Source organism: Heloderma suspectum, chromosome 6 (assembly GCF_057233095.1).
Source record: "Heloderma suspectum isolate Gila_16-S chromosome 6, 16-S_ref, whole genome shotgun sequence".
NCBI classification, from domain to species: domain Eukaryota; kingdom Metazoa; phylum Chordata; class Lepidosauria; order Squamata; family Helodermatidae; genus Heloderma; species Heloderma suspectum.
The window spans coordinates 56,326,774-56,346,359 of NC_139463.1; the positions used below are offsets into that span (position 1 = coordinate 56,326,774).

Below are 19,586 nucleotides of genomic sequence, written 5' to 3' on the forward strand. Positions count from 1 at the left end.
GACAATACAACATTTTGCACACTTTGGAAATGCAGCAACATCTCAGAACCTATGCTGAACCTGTGACAGTGAAGCATCTAGCATGGATTGGCTGAGCTGGTACTGTGATTTGAAATGATCCGTTGCTCAGTTTGGCTGGGATTAAAACTTAAGGCAGAGGATGGCTGAGGTTGGAAAAAGGAGGCAGAGAAACCAACACGGAGCCCAGAGCCACAGTAGCTGAAGGAACAGCGTAGAGGACATCGTGGACTGCGAAAGAGGAGCCTGAAGAAAGACTAAATGGACAATGAGGCTTGAACAGAAGCAAGAATGTGCTGATTTATTTCATTTCTATACCGCCCAACAAACGAAGCTCTCTGGGCAGTTCACAACAATTCTCAGGGAACTGGGCTTGGAGGAGACTTCATAGTGCTTATGATCAGGAAGAGCAGTATGTTATGGAGTGTGTGGGGGAGAGAGAGAGAGAGAGAGAGGAGAATGAGGGAGGCTGGTCAAGAGGCACAGCTGCTAAAGGGCTTCTGCCTGAAAGGCGGCCAAGAAATATTTTAAATAAATAAATTTAAATAAAGGACAAATTAGACAATGCCCTGAAAAACGGGGACCAAGGAAGCCACTGGGTCAAAGGGGGAGTAAGGCAACAAGCCCAGAGGCAGGATGAGTTAAGCACTATGGGCAGGGAAGAAGCGGGCAGGCAGGAGGACATCGAGTTGGTGTGGCTGGAGCGTAGATCCTGACGGGGGAATTCCAACAGCTCTAGCTTCTCCCAGTGTCGTATTGGGAGCTGGGCAACCCAAAGGGTGCAACCAAGCTGAAAAGCAGTGGGCTTTCCCACGGTGGGTGGGAATGAATGTCACATATTTATGTGAACTAATCAGCCAATGCTTTGGCTGAAGATTTTTAGTTTGACTCAGGTTTTTAAACATTTTCAAATGTCGCTTTGGAGATTAAACATTAATTTCCAAAACTTAAAATCTTAAATCTTGCTGATCTGCACACATTAACAGTGTCAAATCTGCACACATGAACCATGGTACTTCCCTACAAATGCTGAACTCAACAGCATTCTTAATTAAGAATGTTTGGGGACAGGGGGAGAATCCACTAAGAGAATGTAAATTTAAATTTTTGCAAGCAAATTTGAAATAGGAGAATTTGCTCAAGAGTCTGCCCCCCCCCTTTATTACATCCCTATGTAACTAGGCGCACACATGTACTTCTTCTGAAAGCAGACAGACATTTCTACATAACAATGCGTCCGATGATCCTGTAGCATCCTGCAGGGGATGGATGGACTATTTTTTAAAATTATTTTTCCTGTTTTTAAAAACAGTTGTGGGGTGTTTGAATTTTTCTCCCCACCCGTATTTTTTCTAGGCCTTCACATCTTTACACAGAGAGAATTCTGTTGCAATGCAACCAATCTTTCTTCCTTCATACAAAGCATAAGAGAACGTGCCCACGGATGAAGTGAACTCCATGCTTCCCTGAGGCCGCGAATGTATCCCTGTGGCTTGCACACTACAGATTCCCTCCCCTCTTTGCTTCTTTTCATGCTCAGTGATCTGTTCCCTATGCACATGTGTACAAGACACACACAGGTGACCACCTGCAGCCAGGCGCAAAACTTCCAGGCCTGTCAACACTGTGTCACGTGTCATGACGCAGCAATATGTTGAACTTTTTAAAAGAACTGGAGATACACTTTATTTTTTGAGATGCGCTGTGTCAGGGAGTCTGTGTCTAGATAAGAACAGCAGAATTGTTTAATACAGCAGTTTCTGTATCATTTGAGAGGCTTTGAAGGGAGTTGCGGAGAAGAGGTTCCTGCCTCTTCTGCCCTAAAATGTTTCCTCCTGGGTGAGGGCAAGATTGCAGCAGCCTGGTGTTTTCCTCATCCCACCTACAAGAGCTATGGTGGTCCAGGGGTAAACAGCATGGACTGTGAACTGGCAAATCCCTGCTTCAAATCTCAGTTCAACCATGAAATCACCGAGTAGCCTTAGGGAAGACACTACTTTTCAGCCTCGATCCTCCAAGCTGTAATACAGGGGTAATAAAACTGGCTTATCATACAGGGTTGTTGTTGAAGGGACTATGGAGATAACGTAGGTTTCAGCATTCAGGGAAAGCCTGGATCAATATTAAATGTTGTTGTTATGACATAGATTATGGGATATTTTCCCAGGTGTTAGGCAGACAAGCCAGGGGGTGGGGGAGCTGGTGCAGTTTTCACTGGAGCTCAGGAAGATCATTATGAAGTCAACGAAGGAGAATGGGTGGAGAGGTAACTGTGAGACTCAAAGCAAGAGGGAAGACGAGGCGGGCCTCCTGCACCCCCACGTGTGTAACTGTAAGCCAGGCTCCTGCAGTATATTCCCAGAGCCATGCTTCCTTCTCTGCTAATTTCACACACACACACACACACACACACACAAAACCCGCCTTATTGGTTACAATCCGCCTCTCTCTTTTAATATAGAAAGCCCTGCAAGCATCACCGGGTTCCTTTTTAGGAGAGGGGAAGTGAATTAAATGGCCTCATTCTTTCACCTGCTTCAAAAAATCACATTCCCCTCCACGTCTCATGGATGACTGTCTTTTTGCAGTGGGGCAGTCCCACTGCAAAAATCCAGGCCCTTCTGAGCTGGGCGTGTTTGGCGGGGGGGGCGGGCCTGGAATGAACCAGACACTTCCCAAGCATGTCCCAGGGAGAGGGAGAGGGACAGCTGCCTGAGCAGAAGCCAGTTGCTACCAGGCCCCCGCAGACATGGTTCTCGTAGTTTTAAGGCCAGGAAGGGCAAGGCAAGGAGGCAGAGCCGAAGCTGGTATTTTTAGGCCTTTCCTCCCCCTTGTTCTAATTAAGGCACGTGCGTCATTCATCGCTGCAGCAAGCGGTTGGGATCCACCACCTGGGGGATCACGAAGGACAGCGACAAAGGAAATGCCTGAGGGAAAGGGTGGACATGCTCAAGACATTCCACCACACGCGTGCGCGCGCACACACGGACAGTGGATTTAGCCATCCTCTTTGTGGGATGAAGTGGTGTTGCTGGAGCCGAAAGGCAACAGCCTTGGGTTGCATAGAGCTAGACTGGACCAGATCACATACTCCACCATTACACCAACAGGGAAAAACACATATTCTAATGTGGGTCTAATGCAGTTTCTTTCAAGACTCCAGCCTGATACTCCCACCAAAAGAGGGCAAGGAATCAGGTACCACTCTCTTATCTAACATCTAACCTGGTATCTATTTCCTCTGAGATTAACCTTTAAGCCAGTATTTTTCACACTCTTCTAAAGCTCATAAAAAGGTCCAATAACCTGCTATTTCTCCCATCCCTTAGATCTGATCAACAGGCCCAGATAGCCCAGCATGTCCTACCTTAGCTTGGTATATTCTGCAACTGAGATCCACCTACATTCTTCTCATCCAAATGTTGCAAAGCAGAGAGTCTGAATACCTTGGCATCTCCTGCCAACTCTCTCTCACCTGTTCTGTTGTCTTTTGCTGCCAAGATTTGCTCATTAGATTCACCAACATTTAGTATCTCCCACACTCCCTACAATAAATAAAATAATATAATGTAGACCAGATCCACCTTCTAGCTCATTCTTGCCTACCTTTGGGATTTATTATTCTAGCTTGCCTAACAGTGTCAGAAAAACACCCCCTCTAAGTTCCACCAGGCCTTAGCAACCTCCATACCTCCTCAATCAGGATCATAAGATTGTCGCTATCCCTTGTATCCAGCCAGGGCCGATCCTGTACACACTAGAACAGAACTGGACAGCAGGTGAAGAGTGGACCGTGAGGGAACCACTACCAATTTTCTAGTGGACTGCATAGTGCCTACTACTTGCTGGGATTCTTCCAAAGAATGCTGCACAAGGTGGACTTCAGTCTGATCCATCCAGACACTTCCTATGTTCTTACGCAACAGTGCATTCAAAAGATGAAAACTATCACAAGCAAGAGAAGCAGTGAAATGGCCATCTTGCACTTTGAGATGACAGAACAAAGAAGTTTGAGTCGGGGCAGTACAAGCATCCACCCACCAACAGGCCCCTAATTTCTGTTTATAGTGTTGTAAACTGCCCCGGGGGCCATTATGACTAAACAGAGTAAATAAATAAACGCTAAGGACCACTCAACACAGTCCCATTGTGCCTTCTTTTAAGAAGTGCTGAATATGCTCTCCTGCTTTGTAAATTCCACACACACAGTGGACAATGGGGATTCTAGTTAAAACAAAAGCAACTAAGAGCACAATCTTATGCATGGTTAGACTGGGGAATGCTGGGAATCGTAGGACTTTTTCCCTGTCTAAACCTGCATAGGATTGCACCCTAAACCCTACAAGTGTGAAGTAGGCTCACCCTCGCCCTCTAGAACTTTCCACTCAAGTATCCTGCCCCATTTAGGGGTGTCCTGGACTCGTCTACCCTGTCACTCCATGCCCTTCTAAAACTTTTTAATAGATTCATCCATGTTCTATTGGTAGCTGGAAAAGCTCGGGTGGAGGAGCAGCTCTGGGTGATTTGCTGTATTTAGTCAGAAAACTTTCCTCAAGAGATAGAACCCCCAGCTATTCTTGGAGCTCAAACAAGTGTCTCCCCTACATGTTCTGGGGGAGCCACCTAAACCCCTTGAGCCCCATTACTCCTGATTTCCAGAGGAAAGAAATCTCAGCCACGCGAGGCAATTCTGGAATTAAGCGGCACAGGACAAGAGCTGAATGGCCCACTTCCCGCACCTCCGAAGATGCTTTAGCCACTAGCCCCTTTCCTGAGCCCAATGCACCTAATGCAACCTCCTCCTTCACTCCCAGCCTGGCACAGGCTATAAAGGCGAACGTCCCTCCTCGGGCCTGGCTTTGCAGTCCATTCGCGCGGGCGGGCCGGCCGGCGGGCGCTGGTTTCACCCCATTTGCTCGCCTGGAAAGGCGCAGCAGCGACAGCACGAAGGGAAGCAGAAGCGACTCCGTTTGCACTAACTGGGCCCTCCGGGAGGTGGCAGTCACAGGGGGGCAGCTCGGGCTGATTCCGGGGGAGGGGGCTCTGCGCGCGGCCTTCCTCGAAAAGCAGCGCGGCTGCCGGATCGAGCCCTGCCCAGGCGCGGCCGCCCCCTCTCCCCCCTTCCAAGCCCGTGAGGTCCGCGTCGCCCTTCAGCTCCGCGCGCCCTGCACTCGCCCCGGGCGCCCGCCCAGACGGCGGCTGGCTGCTCGAGGCCCGCGGCGGGAGGGAGCCTCCGGGGAAGCGGAGCCCCCCCCCCGCGCGCTCCCCGCCTCGACGGCATCTCGCCCGCAGTTCGGCGCCGAGAGAGCCCGAGGCAGGCCTCCGCGAGGGCCGGGGCAGGCGCAGCCCCGCCGCAGACGGGCGGCCGCTCGCGCGCACCTGCGCGGCCCGGCCCCGGCCGCCCTCTGCGCCTCGCTTCTCTTCCGCGCCCGGCGCAGAAGCCCTCCCCGCGGCGGCGGGGACGGGGCCAGCGCGGCCGGGCTCGCGGCCACTCACCTGCAGGCCCGGGTTGTCCAAGACGTCCATCTGGATGTCTTGGCTGGAGCTGTACGGTGTGCGTGACATGCCGCCGTCCTGCACCATGGAGACGCCCGCGCCGCCGCCGCGCTCACGCTGGACTCGCGGCCGGAGCGGCCGAGGCGATGGGGCGCGCCTGTCGCCTGCCAGCCCGCCTCCGCCCGGAGCCCTGGCGCGGCCCCTCCTGCCCACGCCCGCCAGACGCGGTGCGCCAGCGGGCGCCCTGCGCGCGCGCCGCCGCGATGGAGGAGCCGAGCGCCCCGAGCGCCGGGCGTCGCCTCCGCCCGGCGACTGGCGAGGGCCGGCGCTGCCTCGGACTCCGCGCGGGAAGGGGCGGGGCGGGGCGGGTGCGGTCTGAGGCGCGGCGGGGCCGAGCGGATGGCGGCGGGGCGGGCGGGAGATGGAGGCTCGCGGCACGGCTGCCACCGGGCAGCCTCCGCCCGGGCAGCCTCCCGGGGCCCACCTGCTGCCGGCCCGGGCGCGGGGGAAGCCGCGCAGCCGGCCGCGTTTCTCCCTCGTGCCCGCCCGGCCGCGCCCGCGCGCCGCCAGCCCCGGTCTCGCGGGCCGGCGGGGGGGCGCCTCCTGCCATTTTGCCCCCGCCGGAGCTTCTCTCGCCTAGTCGTCCCTGCGGTGACATCCGTACAGCGGCAGGGCCCGCGAAAGGATCCAGACCCTTTCATACGAAGCAGTTATCCCTGCGCTCTCGCATTGCCAGGCGGAGGGTGGCAGCATGGGGGGCTCCTTTGGCAGCTCGGCGGGCAGGGATGCTCATCTGTGCAACCGCTTGGGGGGCCCTGAGGCGCCGGGCCGTTGGTCTGGACTGGCTGGACGGGAGGCGCGCGGCCCCGAGCCTCTCAGCGCACCCCCGGCGCCGCGTTTTCGGGCTGCTCTTGGCTGAGGCTCCGCGCGCGCAGGGGACGGGACGCGGGCGCGCAGGGGGTGGAGGCGCAGCGGGTTCTTATAGGACCCCCGTTTCACTTTAATTTGCACAGGGAGGTCGAGTCTACCTCGTTTCCCACGTCCAGCCATCTCTACATGCCCTGCTTTCTTTCCTGCAGCCTTCTCGGACCTGGAGCCCTCCAGATGTGCTGGACTACGGCTCCCAGAACCCCCAGTCAGCACAGCTGGCTGGGACACATCTGGAAGGCACTAGGTTGGGGCGGGAGGCTCTCCTGTCTCACTTCTGCCTCCCCCCCCCCGCCGCCCCCGGAGGTGGACGACAGCGCCAGGCCTAAGAGACACCAGGTCATGGTCTCCAGACTATTCAGAGGCGCCAGGCATCGCCTCCAGCACCATCGCTGCTTCTTTCTGCTGCCTGCGGGCAGCCCCTGCTTCTCCTGCAGAGTACAGCTCCTCCCCCTGCCCCTCGCTCCCTTACCCCGTCCCAAAGTGGCTGGGGTCAGAGGGGGAAAGCCAAGCCCTTGCATTTCAACATCCTGTTTCTATTCCCTTCCTTAGAAGCACCCGCTAACCACGTTCTCTCCCTATATAGGTCTGCAGGTTTGCCAGCTGTCCCACGCCAAGGTAGAAACACTTGGCCTTAAGACTGACTGCTCTAGCTCCCTCTTAGAAGTCTGATCCCCCAATTTTGCCTTTGCTTTCCTCTGTTCCACATTAGTTAAGATGTATTAAGCACTATGAATTGGCAATTAAACTGCAATCCTAAACATACTAGGTAGAAAGCCCCACTCAGCGCAGCGGGGCTTCTGAGGAAGCATCAGGGGTGTAATGGAGCTGGGGCTCACAGGGACGCAGCACCTACACTTCTTTCTCAGCGGGGAAGCGGACATCCTCTAGCATTCTCTGGTCCCTCTGAGCTCAGTGACAATCCTCACAGTAGAGGGGGGAATGCATTGGCCGATCGGATCCAGTCACTCTTGGATGAAAGTTTTTCTAGATCCATTTGAATCGGGGTTTCGGCACAGAAACTGCCTTGGTCACCCTGTGGGATGAACTGTGCTGGGAGAGAGGCGGGAAGTGCAACCCTGTTGATTCTCCTCGACCTCTCAGTGGCTTTTGATGCCATTGATTATAGTATTTATGTTTACAGATTTGGTTTTTTTAAACAGTCAATGTTTTATTGACTGTTTAAATATTGTTTTAGGATTTTAAAATGTTTTTAATTTGTTTTTGTTAATTATTAACAATTTGTATTTTGGTTCCCCTTCTGGTTGATATGAGAATTCTATTTGTTTTTTATGCAGATGGCCTGATTGGCTAAAAAGCAATCAATCAATCAATAAAGTAAGTATCTGTGAGGCTGTCATTCTCTCCCCACTCCCGCCCAGCCTCTACCCCCACTATTTGTGTCCCCACACGCACACCTCTCCAGCTTTTCACTAGCCAGGACCCCACGGCAGCCATTATGTGACTAGCCACAGCCTCCATGGGAGCCACTTTGTGGTGGTGTCCACAGCAGTTTCTCCAATTCCCAAATGTTCCATGGGTCCAAAAACAGTTTGGGACCCTGCCCTAAAGGATCAAATACATAGCTTGGGGGTTCTTGTAGATCCAGATTTGTCACTAGAGGCAGAAGTGTCTCCTGTGGCTTGATATGCCTTTTACCACCTTAGGCTGGTATGTCAGCTACGACCCTACCTGGATAGTAGCAGCCTGGCTTTAGTGTTCCATGCCTTGGTAACCTCCTGGCTGGATTACTGCAGTGTGTTGCACATAGGGCTGCCCTTGAAGGCAGTCTGGAAACTTCAGTTAGAACAAAACATGGCAGCTATGGTACTGAGTGGAAGTGGACATTATAATCATATTATGCTGGTATTGCACCATCTTCACTGTCTCCTAGTTTGTTTCCAGGCCCAATTCCAGGTGCTGGCGTTAACCTACAAAGTCCTTCATGGCTTGGGGCCACAATATCTAAGGGACTGCCTCTTCCCATATGTTCCTGCCTGCGTCCTGAGATAGTCATCCAAGGCCCTGCTCCAAGAACCCCCACACATTGAGATTTGGTGGGTGGCTACTCATAAGACCATAAGAAGAGCCCTGCTGGATCAGACCAAGGGTCCATCTAGTCCGCATTCTATTCACACAGTGGGCAACCAGCAGCCAATGGGAAACCCACAAGCAGGACATAAGTGCAATAGCACCCACCTGCCCATGTTCCCCAGCAACTGGTATACATAGGCATACTGCCTCCGATACCAGAGGTAGCATATAGCCATCAAGACTAGTAGCCATTGATCGCCTTCTCCTCCAGAAATGTGTCCAACCCCCTTTTAAAGCCACCCAAACAGGTGGCCATCACTACATCTTGTGGAAGTTGAATTCCATAGTTTAACTATGGGCCATGTAAAGAAATACTTCCTTTTATCTGTCCTGAACCTCCCACCAATCACCTTCATGGAATGACCCTGGGTTCCAGTATTATGAGAGGAAAAAAGCGTCTTCCTATGCTTTTTTCCACACCATGCATAATTTTTATTCCTCTATCATGTCTCCCCTTACTTGCCCTTTTTTTCCTAAGCTAAATAATCCCAGATCTTGTACTCATATGCAAGCTGTTTCTACAGTGGCCCCCAAATTGTGGAATGCCCTCCCTAGAGAGTTTTGCCTGGTGCCTAATTTGTTCACTTTTCAGCACCAGGCAAAGACCATTTTATTTTTCCAGGCTTTTTAAACTGCCGCTTGCTTTATTTTCAATATATGTACTGCTGTATTTTTTTTACCTTTACCTTTTTTAAAATTTTGACTTTTCATTGCTGCTTTTAAAACTATTTTTAATGTGTTTTATTATTGATTTTTATCGTTGGTTGTATTGTTTTTTGCTTTTATTATGCATGTCACTCTGAGAGCTTTGGCTATAGGACAACTCATAAATCGAATAATAATAATTCCCCAGCAACCATATATTGTTTCCTGGAGTAAGGAAAGCTATTTTGAGGTGCCTTGGTCTTGAATGGACACTTAAAACGTATTCGCTTTACAAAAGCGCTGCTCCTGGTAGAGATAAAACTGCTAGAACTGGTTTGTTGATATGGATCAACGCAGCTCCCTGAATGTTTGGACTCTCCTCAGAGTGTGGCTATGGGGACTGTCATGATGAGTGCCTGCAGTTCAAAATTTACCACAACACCACTGGTAAGCATGCATACGATTCTGCTGCAGAAAACATCTTCTGAGAGGTCCGCAGGCAGTGCAGCTCAGCTCCTCTGCAAGAGGAGATGATGAGCCTTGGGAAAACAAAAGCTCACTTGGTTGGGTGCAAAATCTTTTTGGCCCTGAAGGCTACTTCTGGTGTTGGCTGAGGGCCAGGCATGTGCGTACACATGCACTCAGGGAACAGGGTGCTTCAGGGGCACTGTGGGAGGAGCCGAAGGCCTTCTCTGCGACCCCTATCAGGAGTGCTTTCTCACTGCCAGTAGTGGCAGGGAAGCAAGGACCCCAACTGCTTCAGGATTGCTGAAACCTGCCCTGTGCTCTGCAACAGCGACTGGGATCGCTGTTCTGGAACTGCTAGGAGTGCACGTGAACACGTGCACACAGAGGATGGGCTGCTTTGGGGTCGCTGGGGAGATTGACTCCCCAGTGGCCCTGACTGGGATTACTTTCTCAGACATTTGGGGCACGAAAAAGTGATCCTGCCGCCTTCAGAGCGCAGGGGGCACATGCAGTGCCCCTGCTCAGGAGTGCTGCTTCACCAGCGGCGGTAAGGCGGCAATCCTGGCTGCTTTGGAGTCACTGTTCTGGTCTTTTCTCTGAAGCCCAGCTGTTTAGCTGGGCTGTAGGGAAAAGTAAGTAGACTAGGGAGTCAAAGATCTTTGCATGCAGATGTTGCAAGACAGCGTGACCATTTTCAACATTAACAGAAACTTTGCTAATCTTGAGCTTCTACAGATCCAAGCTCTGAAGTGTTCAAAGAGGCTATGGAAGTCTTTAGCTCCATTGCCAGCAAAGCAAAGAGGAAGTCTCTATTAGACTTTCCTTGAGTAGCTTGTTTCTGGCTTTGGGATCCTTGACATAGCCCCTTTGGCTGGCACTGAAAGAGGGTGAATTAGTGCTGAACTTCCTGTAATAAATGTTTATCTCCTGGTTTTCTCTGAGGCTTCAATTGCTCTCCAGGGAAGTTAGCTTGGTCCTGTGGAATATAAGTATGCATGTGCCTGCACCAGTTTCTACTCTGTAATTGTCTGCAGCAGGTTTTCACAGAGAAGAAATCTGGCTTGTTTTGTTGCAGCTGCTTCCAGAATTTCATTTCTCTCATTGGTTCTTCCACCGGCAGCCAAGCTCTCCCAAGGGACTGAGTAACCAAGAAGAGGTTGCAAGGGAAAAACAGGAAGGATGAAAGAGCAAAAGAAGTTGAAGAGGGAGTTTCAGGTTAAAAGGAAAACTACAGCTGGTGTGTGATGGAAACTGGGGATCTTGAAAGAGTTGCAATGTGTAAATACACACTTAACCCACATGGGAAGTGCATTGGTCTGTGCTGTCCAAGAGCAAAGCCCACATATGATTTCTGTAGTTTGTGTAGTGTTGCCCTTACTGCAAAATGCTACAATGGATCCTTAAGGGATTACTACCATGGAACAGCACATCTCAAAACCAACCTTCGCTAGTGAGAAAATAAAAATTCCAGTACCAGCTGGTTCACACAACATTGAGCAAGAATCTACAACTTTTCACAGGCAACAAATAAGCACATGTTTCACCATACTCTCTCCAGTTTAAAACCAACATAGGGTGCAATCCTATGCAAGTTTAGATAGGAAAAAAAGCCTACAGCTCCCAGCATGCCCCAGCCTAGTAGGCTGGGGCATAGCAGACTGGGAGTTGTAGGCTTTTTTTTCTGTCTTACGTAGGACTGCACCTTTAGAAAGTTGGTTCTCTAGAGAAAAAGTTAAGGGATCCAGCACACAGCTCTGCTTTCATGGGTGTGTGTCAAACTTGAAGTTCTGCTGATATAAATGCTCATATGAACAACACTGCAGTCAGTAAAAAGATACTGGCACTTCTTTAAATAAATCCCACATTTCATCACAAAAACAAACAAAGTCCTACTATTTGAGTTCATACCATGCCATAGCCCAGATGCTGAGAGAACATCAAAGCATGGTTTAGGGTGCGATCCTATGCATGTTTAGACAGAAGAAAGTCCTACAACTCCCAGCATTCCTAAATGCTGGGAATTGCGGGACTTTCTTCTGTCTAAACATGCATAGGATTGCGCCCTTGAACACATTAAAACAGCAAAAAACTTTTCAATACTTTAACTATTTCTTTCCCTACACACACACACACACACTTAACCCCAACTGCCAGTTACCTGCCTCCTTTACACTGCTTCTGAAACATCGTTTTGGCTAGGGCTTTGCTTAGCTTCCAGATGAAAGGAGTTCCACAAATATAGCTCAGCTATGTTTCCTTGATGTTCTATGTCAGTGGAGTGTACTGAGCAGACAAAGATCTGGTTCACATGTAAAGTCAACCAATGGTTTCCCTCGCGGCAAGCCGGCAGGTTGGTATGCCGACACGCCCACCACCCTGACATCACTGCTATCGTCGTCATGACTGCACCCTCAACGCACCTGTTGCATGGGCTGAAAAAATACTGCATTTTCCCATTTGGGGATAACACGGGACAAGCAGGGGGAAATGGCAGGAAAATCGTTGGAAGATTATGACATCATGTAATGGACCTGCAAACTTCCATGAGTGGCCAATCATGAATGTGCGATAAATTGCAGGTGTAGAGATGCCCTAAAAGTGGGAATGACTGGCATGCTGCAGACAAGCCCACACTCTCCCACTCATCCCTGACAGCCCATGGCTGCCATTACATGTGAACTGGTGCTGTTAAGGATTATAGGGAAGCAGAAGGAAAGGAGCAGAATAGAAACAAATAGAATAGCGAGACAGGTTACGAATATATGCTGCTATTATTAACGATAATTTCATTTCTGTACCGCCCAGTAGGCGAGGCTCTCTGGGCGATTCACAACAATTCACACACACACACACACACACACACAACAACATTATAAAACCATTTACAGAATGTTGTTCAGTCATTCAGTCGTGTCCGACTCTTCGTGACCCCATGGACCATAGCAAGCCAGGCCTTCCTGTTCTGCGCTCTCTCCCGGAGTGTGCTCAAGTTCATATTCATTGCATCCGTGATGCTATCTAGCCATCTCATCCTCTGCCGTCCCCTTCTCCTTTTGCCTTCAGTCTTTCCCAGCATCAGGGTCTTTTCCAGGGAGTTTTCTCTTCGCATTAGGTGGCCAAAATATTGGAGCTTCAGCTTCATTATCTGTCCTTCCAATGAGCACTCAGGGTTGATTTCCTTTAGGATGGACTGATTTGACCTCCTTGCAGTCCAGGGGACTCGTAAGAGTCTTCTCCAGCACCACAGTTTGAAAGCATCAATTCTTCGGCGCTCAGCCTTCCTTATAGTCCAGCTCTCACAGCCATACATTACTACTGGGAAAACCATAGCTTTGATTAGACGGACCTTTGTCGGCAAGGTGATGTCTCTGCTTCTTACTATGCTGTCTAGGTTTGCCATAGCTTTCCTCCCAAGGAGCAAGCGTCTTTTAATTTCATGGCTACAGTCACCGTCTGCGGTGATCTTGGAGCCCAAGAAAGTAAAATCTGTCACTGCTTCCATTTCTTCCCCTTCTATATGCCAGGAAGTGATAGGGCCAGATGACATGATCTTAGTTTTTTTAATGTTGAGTTTCAAACCAGCTTTTGCACTCTCCTCTTTCACCCTCAACAAGAGGCTCTTGAGATCCTCTTCGCTTTCTGCCATTAGGGTGGTATCGTCTGCATATCGGAGGTTGTTGATAATTCTCCCAGCAATCTTAATTCCGACCTCTGATTCATCCAACCCAGCATTTCTCATGATGTACTCTGCATATAAGTTAAATAAGCAGGGTGACAATATGCAGCCTTGTCGTACTCCTTTCCCAATTTTGAACCAATCGGTTGTTCCATGTCTGGTTCTTACTGTTGCTTCTTGACCCTCGTACAGGTTTCTCAGGAGACAGCTAAGGTGGTCTGGTACTCCCATCACTTTAAGAATTTGCCACAGTTTGTTGTGATCCACACAATCAAAGGCTTTAGCGTAGTCAATGAAGCAGAAATAGACGTTTTTCTGGAATTCTCTTGCTTTCTCCATGATGCAGCGAATGTTGGCGATTTGATCTCTAGTTCCTCTGCCTCTTCGAAACCCAGCTTGTACTTCCGGCAGTTCTCGGTTCGCATACTGCTGAAGCCTAGCTTGTAGGATTTTGAGCATCACCTTGCTGGCATGTGAAATGAGCGCAATTGTGCGGTAGTTTGAACACTCTTTGGCGTTGCCCTTCTTTGGAATTGGAATGTAAACTGACCTTTTCCAGTCTTGTGGCCACTGTTGAGTGTTCCAGATTTGTTGGCATATTGAATGCAGCACTTTAACAGCATCATCTTTTAGGATTTTAAATAGCTCGGCTGGAATACTGTCATCTCCGCTAGCTTTGTTGTTACTAATGCTTCCTAAGGCCCACTTGACTTCACTCTCTAGGATGTCCGGCTCAAGTTCAGTGACCGCACTATCATGGCTAACAGGGACATTCAGATCTTTCCTGTATAGTTCTTCTGTGTATTCTTGCCACCTGTTCTTAATCTCATCTGCTTCTGTTAGGTCCCTGCCTTCTTTGTCCTTTATCATGCCCGTCTTTGCACAAAACGTTCTCTTGAGATCTCCAATTTTCTTGAAGAGATCTCTAGTCTTTCCCATTCTGTTGTTTTCCTCGATTTCTTTGCATTGTTCATTTAAGAAGGCCTTCTTGTCTCTCCTTGCTATTCTCTGGAACTCTGCATTCAGTTGGGTATATCTTCCCCTTTCTCCCTTGCTTTTCGCTTCCCTTCTTTCGTGAGCTACTTGTAAAGCCTCATCAGACAGCCACTTTGCTTTCTTGCATTTCTTTTTCTTTGGGATGGATTTCGTTGCTGCCTCCTGAACAATGTTACGGACCTCCGTCCATAGTTCCTCAGGCACTCTGTCTATCAGGTCTAATCCCTGAAATCTATTCCTCACCTCCACTGTATATTCATCAGGGATATGATTTAGGTCATACCTGAACGGTTTAGTTGTTTCCCTACGTTCTTCAATTTAAGCCGAAATTTTGCAAGAAGCAGCTCATGATCTGAGCCACAGTCAGCTCCAGGTCTTGTTTTTACTGACTGTATGGAGCTTCTCCATCTTTGGCTGCAAAGGACATAATCAATCTGATTTCGATATTGACCATCTGGTGACGTCCATGTGTAGAGTCGCCTCTTGTGCTGTTGGAAAAGAGTGTTTGCTATGATCAGCATGTTCTCTTGGCAAAACTCTATTAGCTTTTGTCCTGCTTCATTTTGTACACCAAGGCCATGCCTGCCTGTTATCCCAGTGATTTCTTGACTTCCTACTTTAGCATTCCAATCCCCTATGATGAAGAGGACATCTTTTTTTGGTGTTAGTTCTAGAAGGTGTTGTAGGTCTTCATAGAACCGATCAACCTCAGCTTCTTCGGCCTCAGTGGTTGGGGCATAGACTTGAATTACTGTGATGTTGAATGGTTTCCCTTGGATTCGTACTGAGATCATTCTATCGTTTTTAAGATTGTACCCCAGTACTGCTTTTCCCACCCTTTTGTTGACTATGAGTGCTACTCCATTTCTTCTAAGGGATTCTTGCCCACAATAGTAGATATGATGGTCACCTGAATTAAATTCACCCATGCCTGTCCATTTTAGTTTGCTGATTCCCAAGATGTCGATGTTCAATCTTGCCATCTCATGTTTGACCACCTCCAGCTTACCTTGATTCATTGATCTGACATTCCAGGTTCCTAAACAATATTGTTCTTTACAGCATCGGATTTTCTTTTCACCACCAGACACATCCACAGCTGAGTGTCCTTTCGGGTTTGGCCCAGCCGCTTCACTCTTTCTGGCGCTACTTGGAAATACCCTCTGCTCTTCCCCAGTAGCATATTGGACACCTTCCGACCTGAGCGGCTCATCTTCCGGCGTCATCTCTTTTAGCCTTGTGATACGTTCCATGGGGTTTTCTTGGCAAGAATACTGGAGTGGGTTGCCATTTCCTTCTCCAGTGGACCACATTTTGTCAGAACTCTCTGCCATGACCTGTCCGCCTTGGGTGGCCCTGCACGGCATAGCTTATGGCTTCACTGAGTTACGCAAGCCCCTTCGCCACAACAAGGCAGTGATCCATGAAGGGGATTTACAGAATACAACATTATAATAAAACATAATCTAAAAATTTATAACATACACAATTTAAATAGCTAAAAACAATTTTAGTAAACAGCTTCAATAACAGACCTGTTCAAGACAGCTTACATAAGGGCCCCATCATATGCCATTAAATGCCCGGGAGTAGAGGGCAGTCTTAACTTGGTGTCAAAAAGGTGACTGTGTTGGTGCCAAGCAGGTCTGAGTTCCAGAGCTCATTCCAAAGTGTGGGGCCCACCACTGAAAAGGCCCTCTCCCTTGTTGCCACCTTCCCAGGCTCCCTTGGAGGAGGGACTCGGAGGAAGGCCTCAGATGTTGATCATAGTGTCTGGGTAGATTCATGTTGGGAGAGGCATTCCATCAGGTATTGCAGACCAGAACTGTGTAAGGCTTTATCAGTTAAAGCCAACACCATGAATCAGGCTCAGGCACATAAAGGCAGTCAATGCAAATGGGCTAAAATTGTTTTTATTTGCTCAGACCTTCTGGTCCCAGTTATTAATCTGGCTGCTGCATTTTGCACAAGCTGCAGCTTTGAACTATCTTCAAGGGCAGCCCCACACACAGAGCATTGCAGTAATCTAACTTGGAGATCAACAGAGCATAGACTACTGAAACCAGGTTATCCGTGTTCAGATGGGGGGGGGTAGCTGGGCCACCAGCCAAAGCTGGTAGAAGGCACTCTGTGCCACTGAGGTTACCTGAACCTCAAGTGATAGAGATGGCTCCAGGAGAACCCCCAAGCTACAAACCTGCTCCTTCAGGGGGAGTGCAACCCCATCCAGAACATGTTGAGCACCATCTATCCAGTCAGAAGAACTACCCACTAATAGCATTTAAGTCTTGTCTGGATGGAGCTTCAGTTTATTAGCCCATTGTTGCAGCCAGGCACGGATTTAGCTCATCCACAGCCTCACCTGATAAAGATGAAAGGGAGAAGTAGAGCTGTGTATCATCAGCATACTGATGGCAACAAACTCCAGATGACCCCACTTAGCAGTTTCATATAGATGTTAAATAGCATGGTGGACAAAACTGACCCCTGAGGAACTACATGCTGGAGAATCTATGGGGCTGAGCAATATTCCCCAAGCACCACTTCCCGGAGCCAGCTATCCAAATACGAGCAGAACCACCACAACACAGTACCCTCCACTCCCAACTCAGAGAGTCATTCCAGAAGGATACCATGGTTGATGGTATTGAAAGCCACTGTGAGATCCAGGAGTATCAACAGGGTCACACTCCCCCTGTCTCTCTCCTGCCATAGGGTGACTAAGATTGTTTCCTTGGTGTGCCAAAACCCCAACTGAAATGGTTCCAGGTAATCAGTCTCATCCAAGAATGTCTGGAGCTGCTTGGCTACCACCTTTCCCACTGGCCTATGGTCCTTAAGATCTCCCAGGTCAAGGATTTCTTCAGGAGTGGTCTCACCACCACCTCTTTCAGACAGCAAGGAACTACTCCCTCTCACAAGGAAGCATTCATTACCTCCCTGGCCCAGCCAGCTGGTCCCTCCCTGCTGGTTTTTGTAAGCCAAGAAGGGCAAGGATCCAGTATGGAAGTGGCCGCATGAACCCGTCCAAGCATATTGTCAATGTCTTCCAGCTGCACCAACTGAAACTCATCCAAGAAAACCAGACCAGGCTGTACTCTGGGAACCTCACCTGATTCATCTGCTGTAACACTGCAGTCTAAGTCATAGCAGATGCAAGAGATCTTATCCTGGAAGTGCCTAGCAAGTATATTCCAGCCAGCCTCAGACAAGCCCAGTGTCTTTAGGGCCAGCATAGAATAGACCCCGGATAACCCTTAAAAAAAAAACTCTGCTGGGCAGCATGTGGAGGACTGAATAGAGGCAGTGAGATGTTGTCTCCTTGCCACCTTCACCACTCCTGACCATACCTGATCGTAGGCCCACATCACTGATCGTGTCCACTAGGAGTTCTCCTCCAGCTGCCTCCTATGTTTGCTTCATTCCTCTCAGCTCAGGGGTATACCATGGCGCTGCTATGAGTGCTACAACAGCGCTCAGCAGCAACACCATCAGCCACCCTGGTCATTTCTACAATTCCCCAGATCGACCAAGCGCCAGCCACAGCAGCCGGAAATCCCCCTGGAGCCCTCAGGAAACCATCCGCATCCATTAACCTCCCGGGGGGAGGACACCCTCGCAAAGGGGAAAGGCAGCTGTCAGTCTCTCAACAGGAGGTGATCTGACCGTGACAAAGGGACCGATTCAAACTCCCCCACCGAGTAGCCGATTTCTCTTTGAGTTTGCAGTTTTAAGGCATATTTCCCAGGAAATGTCTCGTTGGACTCGGAAGGCTTACTTCTGAGTAAACATGTTAAGGATCAGACTGTAAGTGCTTACATTCACCTGCAACCTTGAAGGGCGCCCGCCCACCCAGCATCAGCATCTTCTATATTCCACTTTTCCTCCAGGGAGCTCAGCAGGCACGCTTGGTCCCCGCCACACCCCATGCTGCCCTCACAACAACGCTGTGAGGTGGGGCAGCCTGAAAGCCCGCTCGCCCGCCCGGCACAGCCTCGCGCCCAGCTAGCCGCTCCCGGCCGGCCAGCAACAGCAGCTGCCCCTTCTCCCTGGGCCCATTTCTAGCGGCGCTCGAGAGGCTGCGCAGGCGCACTTTTTAGAGACACGTCCGGGCAAGCCTCGGCGGTCGCGGCTGCGGCGCCGCGGAAGCCGAGTCAGCCACCGGCTGCTGATGCCGGGAGTCGCCGAGAGCGCTCGCCGTCCGAGCTCGTCTCGGACACCGCCGCGTTTCCGCCCCGCGTGACGGCCTCGCGGCCCGGGCGGGGGCCTCACCGCGCTCTCTGTGCTTTCACGACGCGGAAGCACAACGGGCTCGCGCGCAAGGCGAGGGAGAGCAACGCTTCTGCGAGCCGCTGGGCTCCGGCAGGCCGCGAGGGCGCAATTTAAGGCGATTAGCCTTCGCTGCAGGCTGAGGGGTGTTTTGTGCGGGGCGCTTTTCGCTGCAGAGCCAAGCCAGGCGCTGCCCTCCCTCCGCCGGAGCAACGGCGGACTGCTTTGCAGGGCTGTCGTAACCCTCCCTCCCTCTTCTAAGCCACAGCAAGCCACCCCAAAATACCGAGAGGGGGTAATGGTGGTGGCCGACCGTGGTGCTGCTGGCATTTGCACGGTATGGCTTTAAGCGTTTCCAGGCGCAACCCTGTGCACGTTTAGCTAGAGAAAAGGCCTACAACTCCCAGCATGCCCCAGCCAGGCCTTTGCTCTGTCCAAGTGCGCATCGGGTTGCGCCCCAAGGCGGAATCCTATGCATGGTTAAGTGTTTCAAGGCACAACCCTATACTTGATAGGCAGAGAAAAAGCCTACAACTCGCAGCATGCCCCAGCCAGGCCTTTGCTCTGTCTAAACACATCGGGTTGCGCCCCAAGGCCGAATCCTATGCATGGTTAAGCGTTTCCAGGCGCAACCCTATGCACGTTTAGGCAGAGAAAAGGCCTACAACTCCTAGCATGCCCCAGCCAGGCCTTTGCTCTGTCTAAACACGCATAGGGTTGCGCCCCAAGACGGAATCCTATACATGGTTAAGTGTTTCAAGGCACAACCCTATGCTCGTTAGGCAGAGAAAAGGCCCACAACTCGCAGCATGCCCCAGCCAGGCCTTTGCTCTGTCTAAAAGTGCATAGGGTGGTGCCTTGAGACGCTTAACCATGCACAGGACTCCGCCTTGGGGCGCGACCCTACGCGTGTTTAGGCAGAGGAAAGGCCTGGCTGGGGCATGCTGGGAGTTGCAGGCCTTTTCTCCTTTTTAGACATACGTAGGAGTCCGCCTCA

General features: G+C 50.4%; 1 protein-coding gene across 1 annotated transcript in view; it reads right to left on the minus strand.

Annotated features, from left to right (window-relative positions):
* The window catches only part of CACNB1 (calcium voltage-gated channel auxiliary subunit beta 1), a 71,293-nt gene extending 65,495 nt beyond the window's left edge, over positions 1-5,798 (minus strand). The window contains exon 1 of the mRNA XM_084804445.1: positions 5,515-5,798. Within this exon, the coding sequence (XP_084660571.1) occupies positions 5,515-5,601 (87 nt within the window). The 5' untranslated portion in view covers positions 5,602-5,798. The remainder of the gene's footprint in view (positions 1-5,514) is intronic.
* Between the last annotated feature and the right edge of the window lie 13,788 nt (positions 5,799-19,586).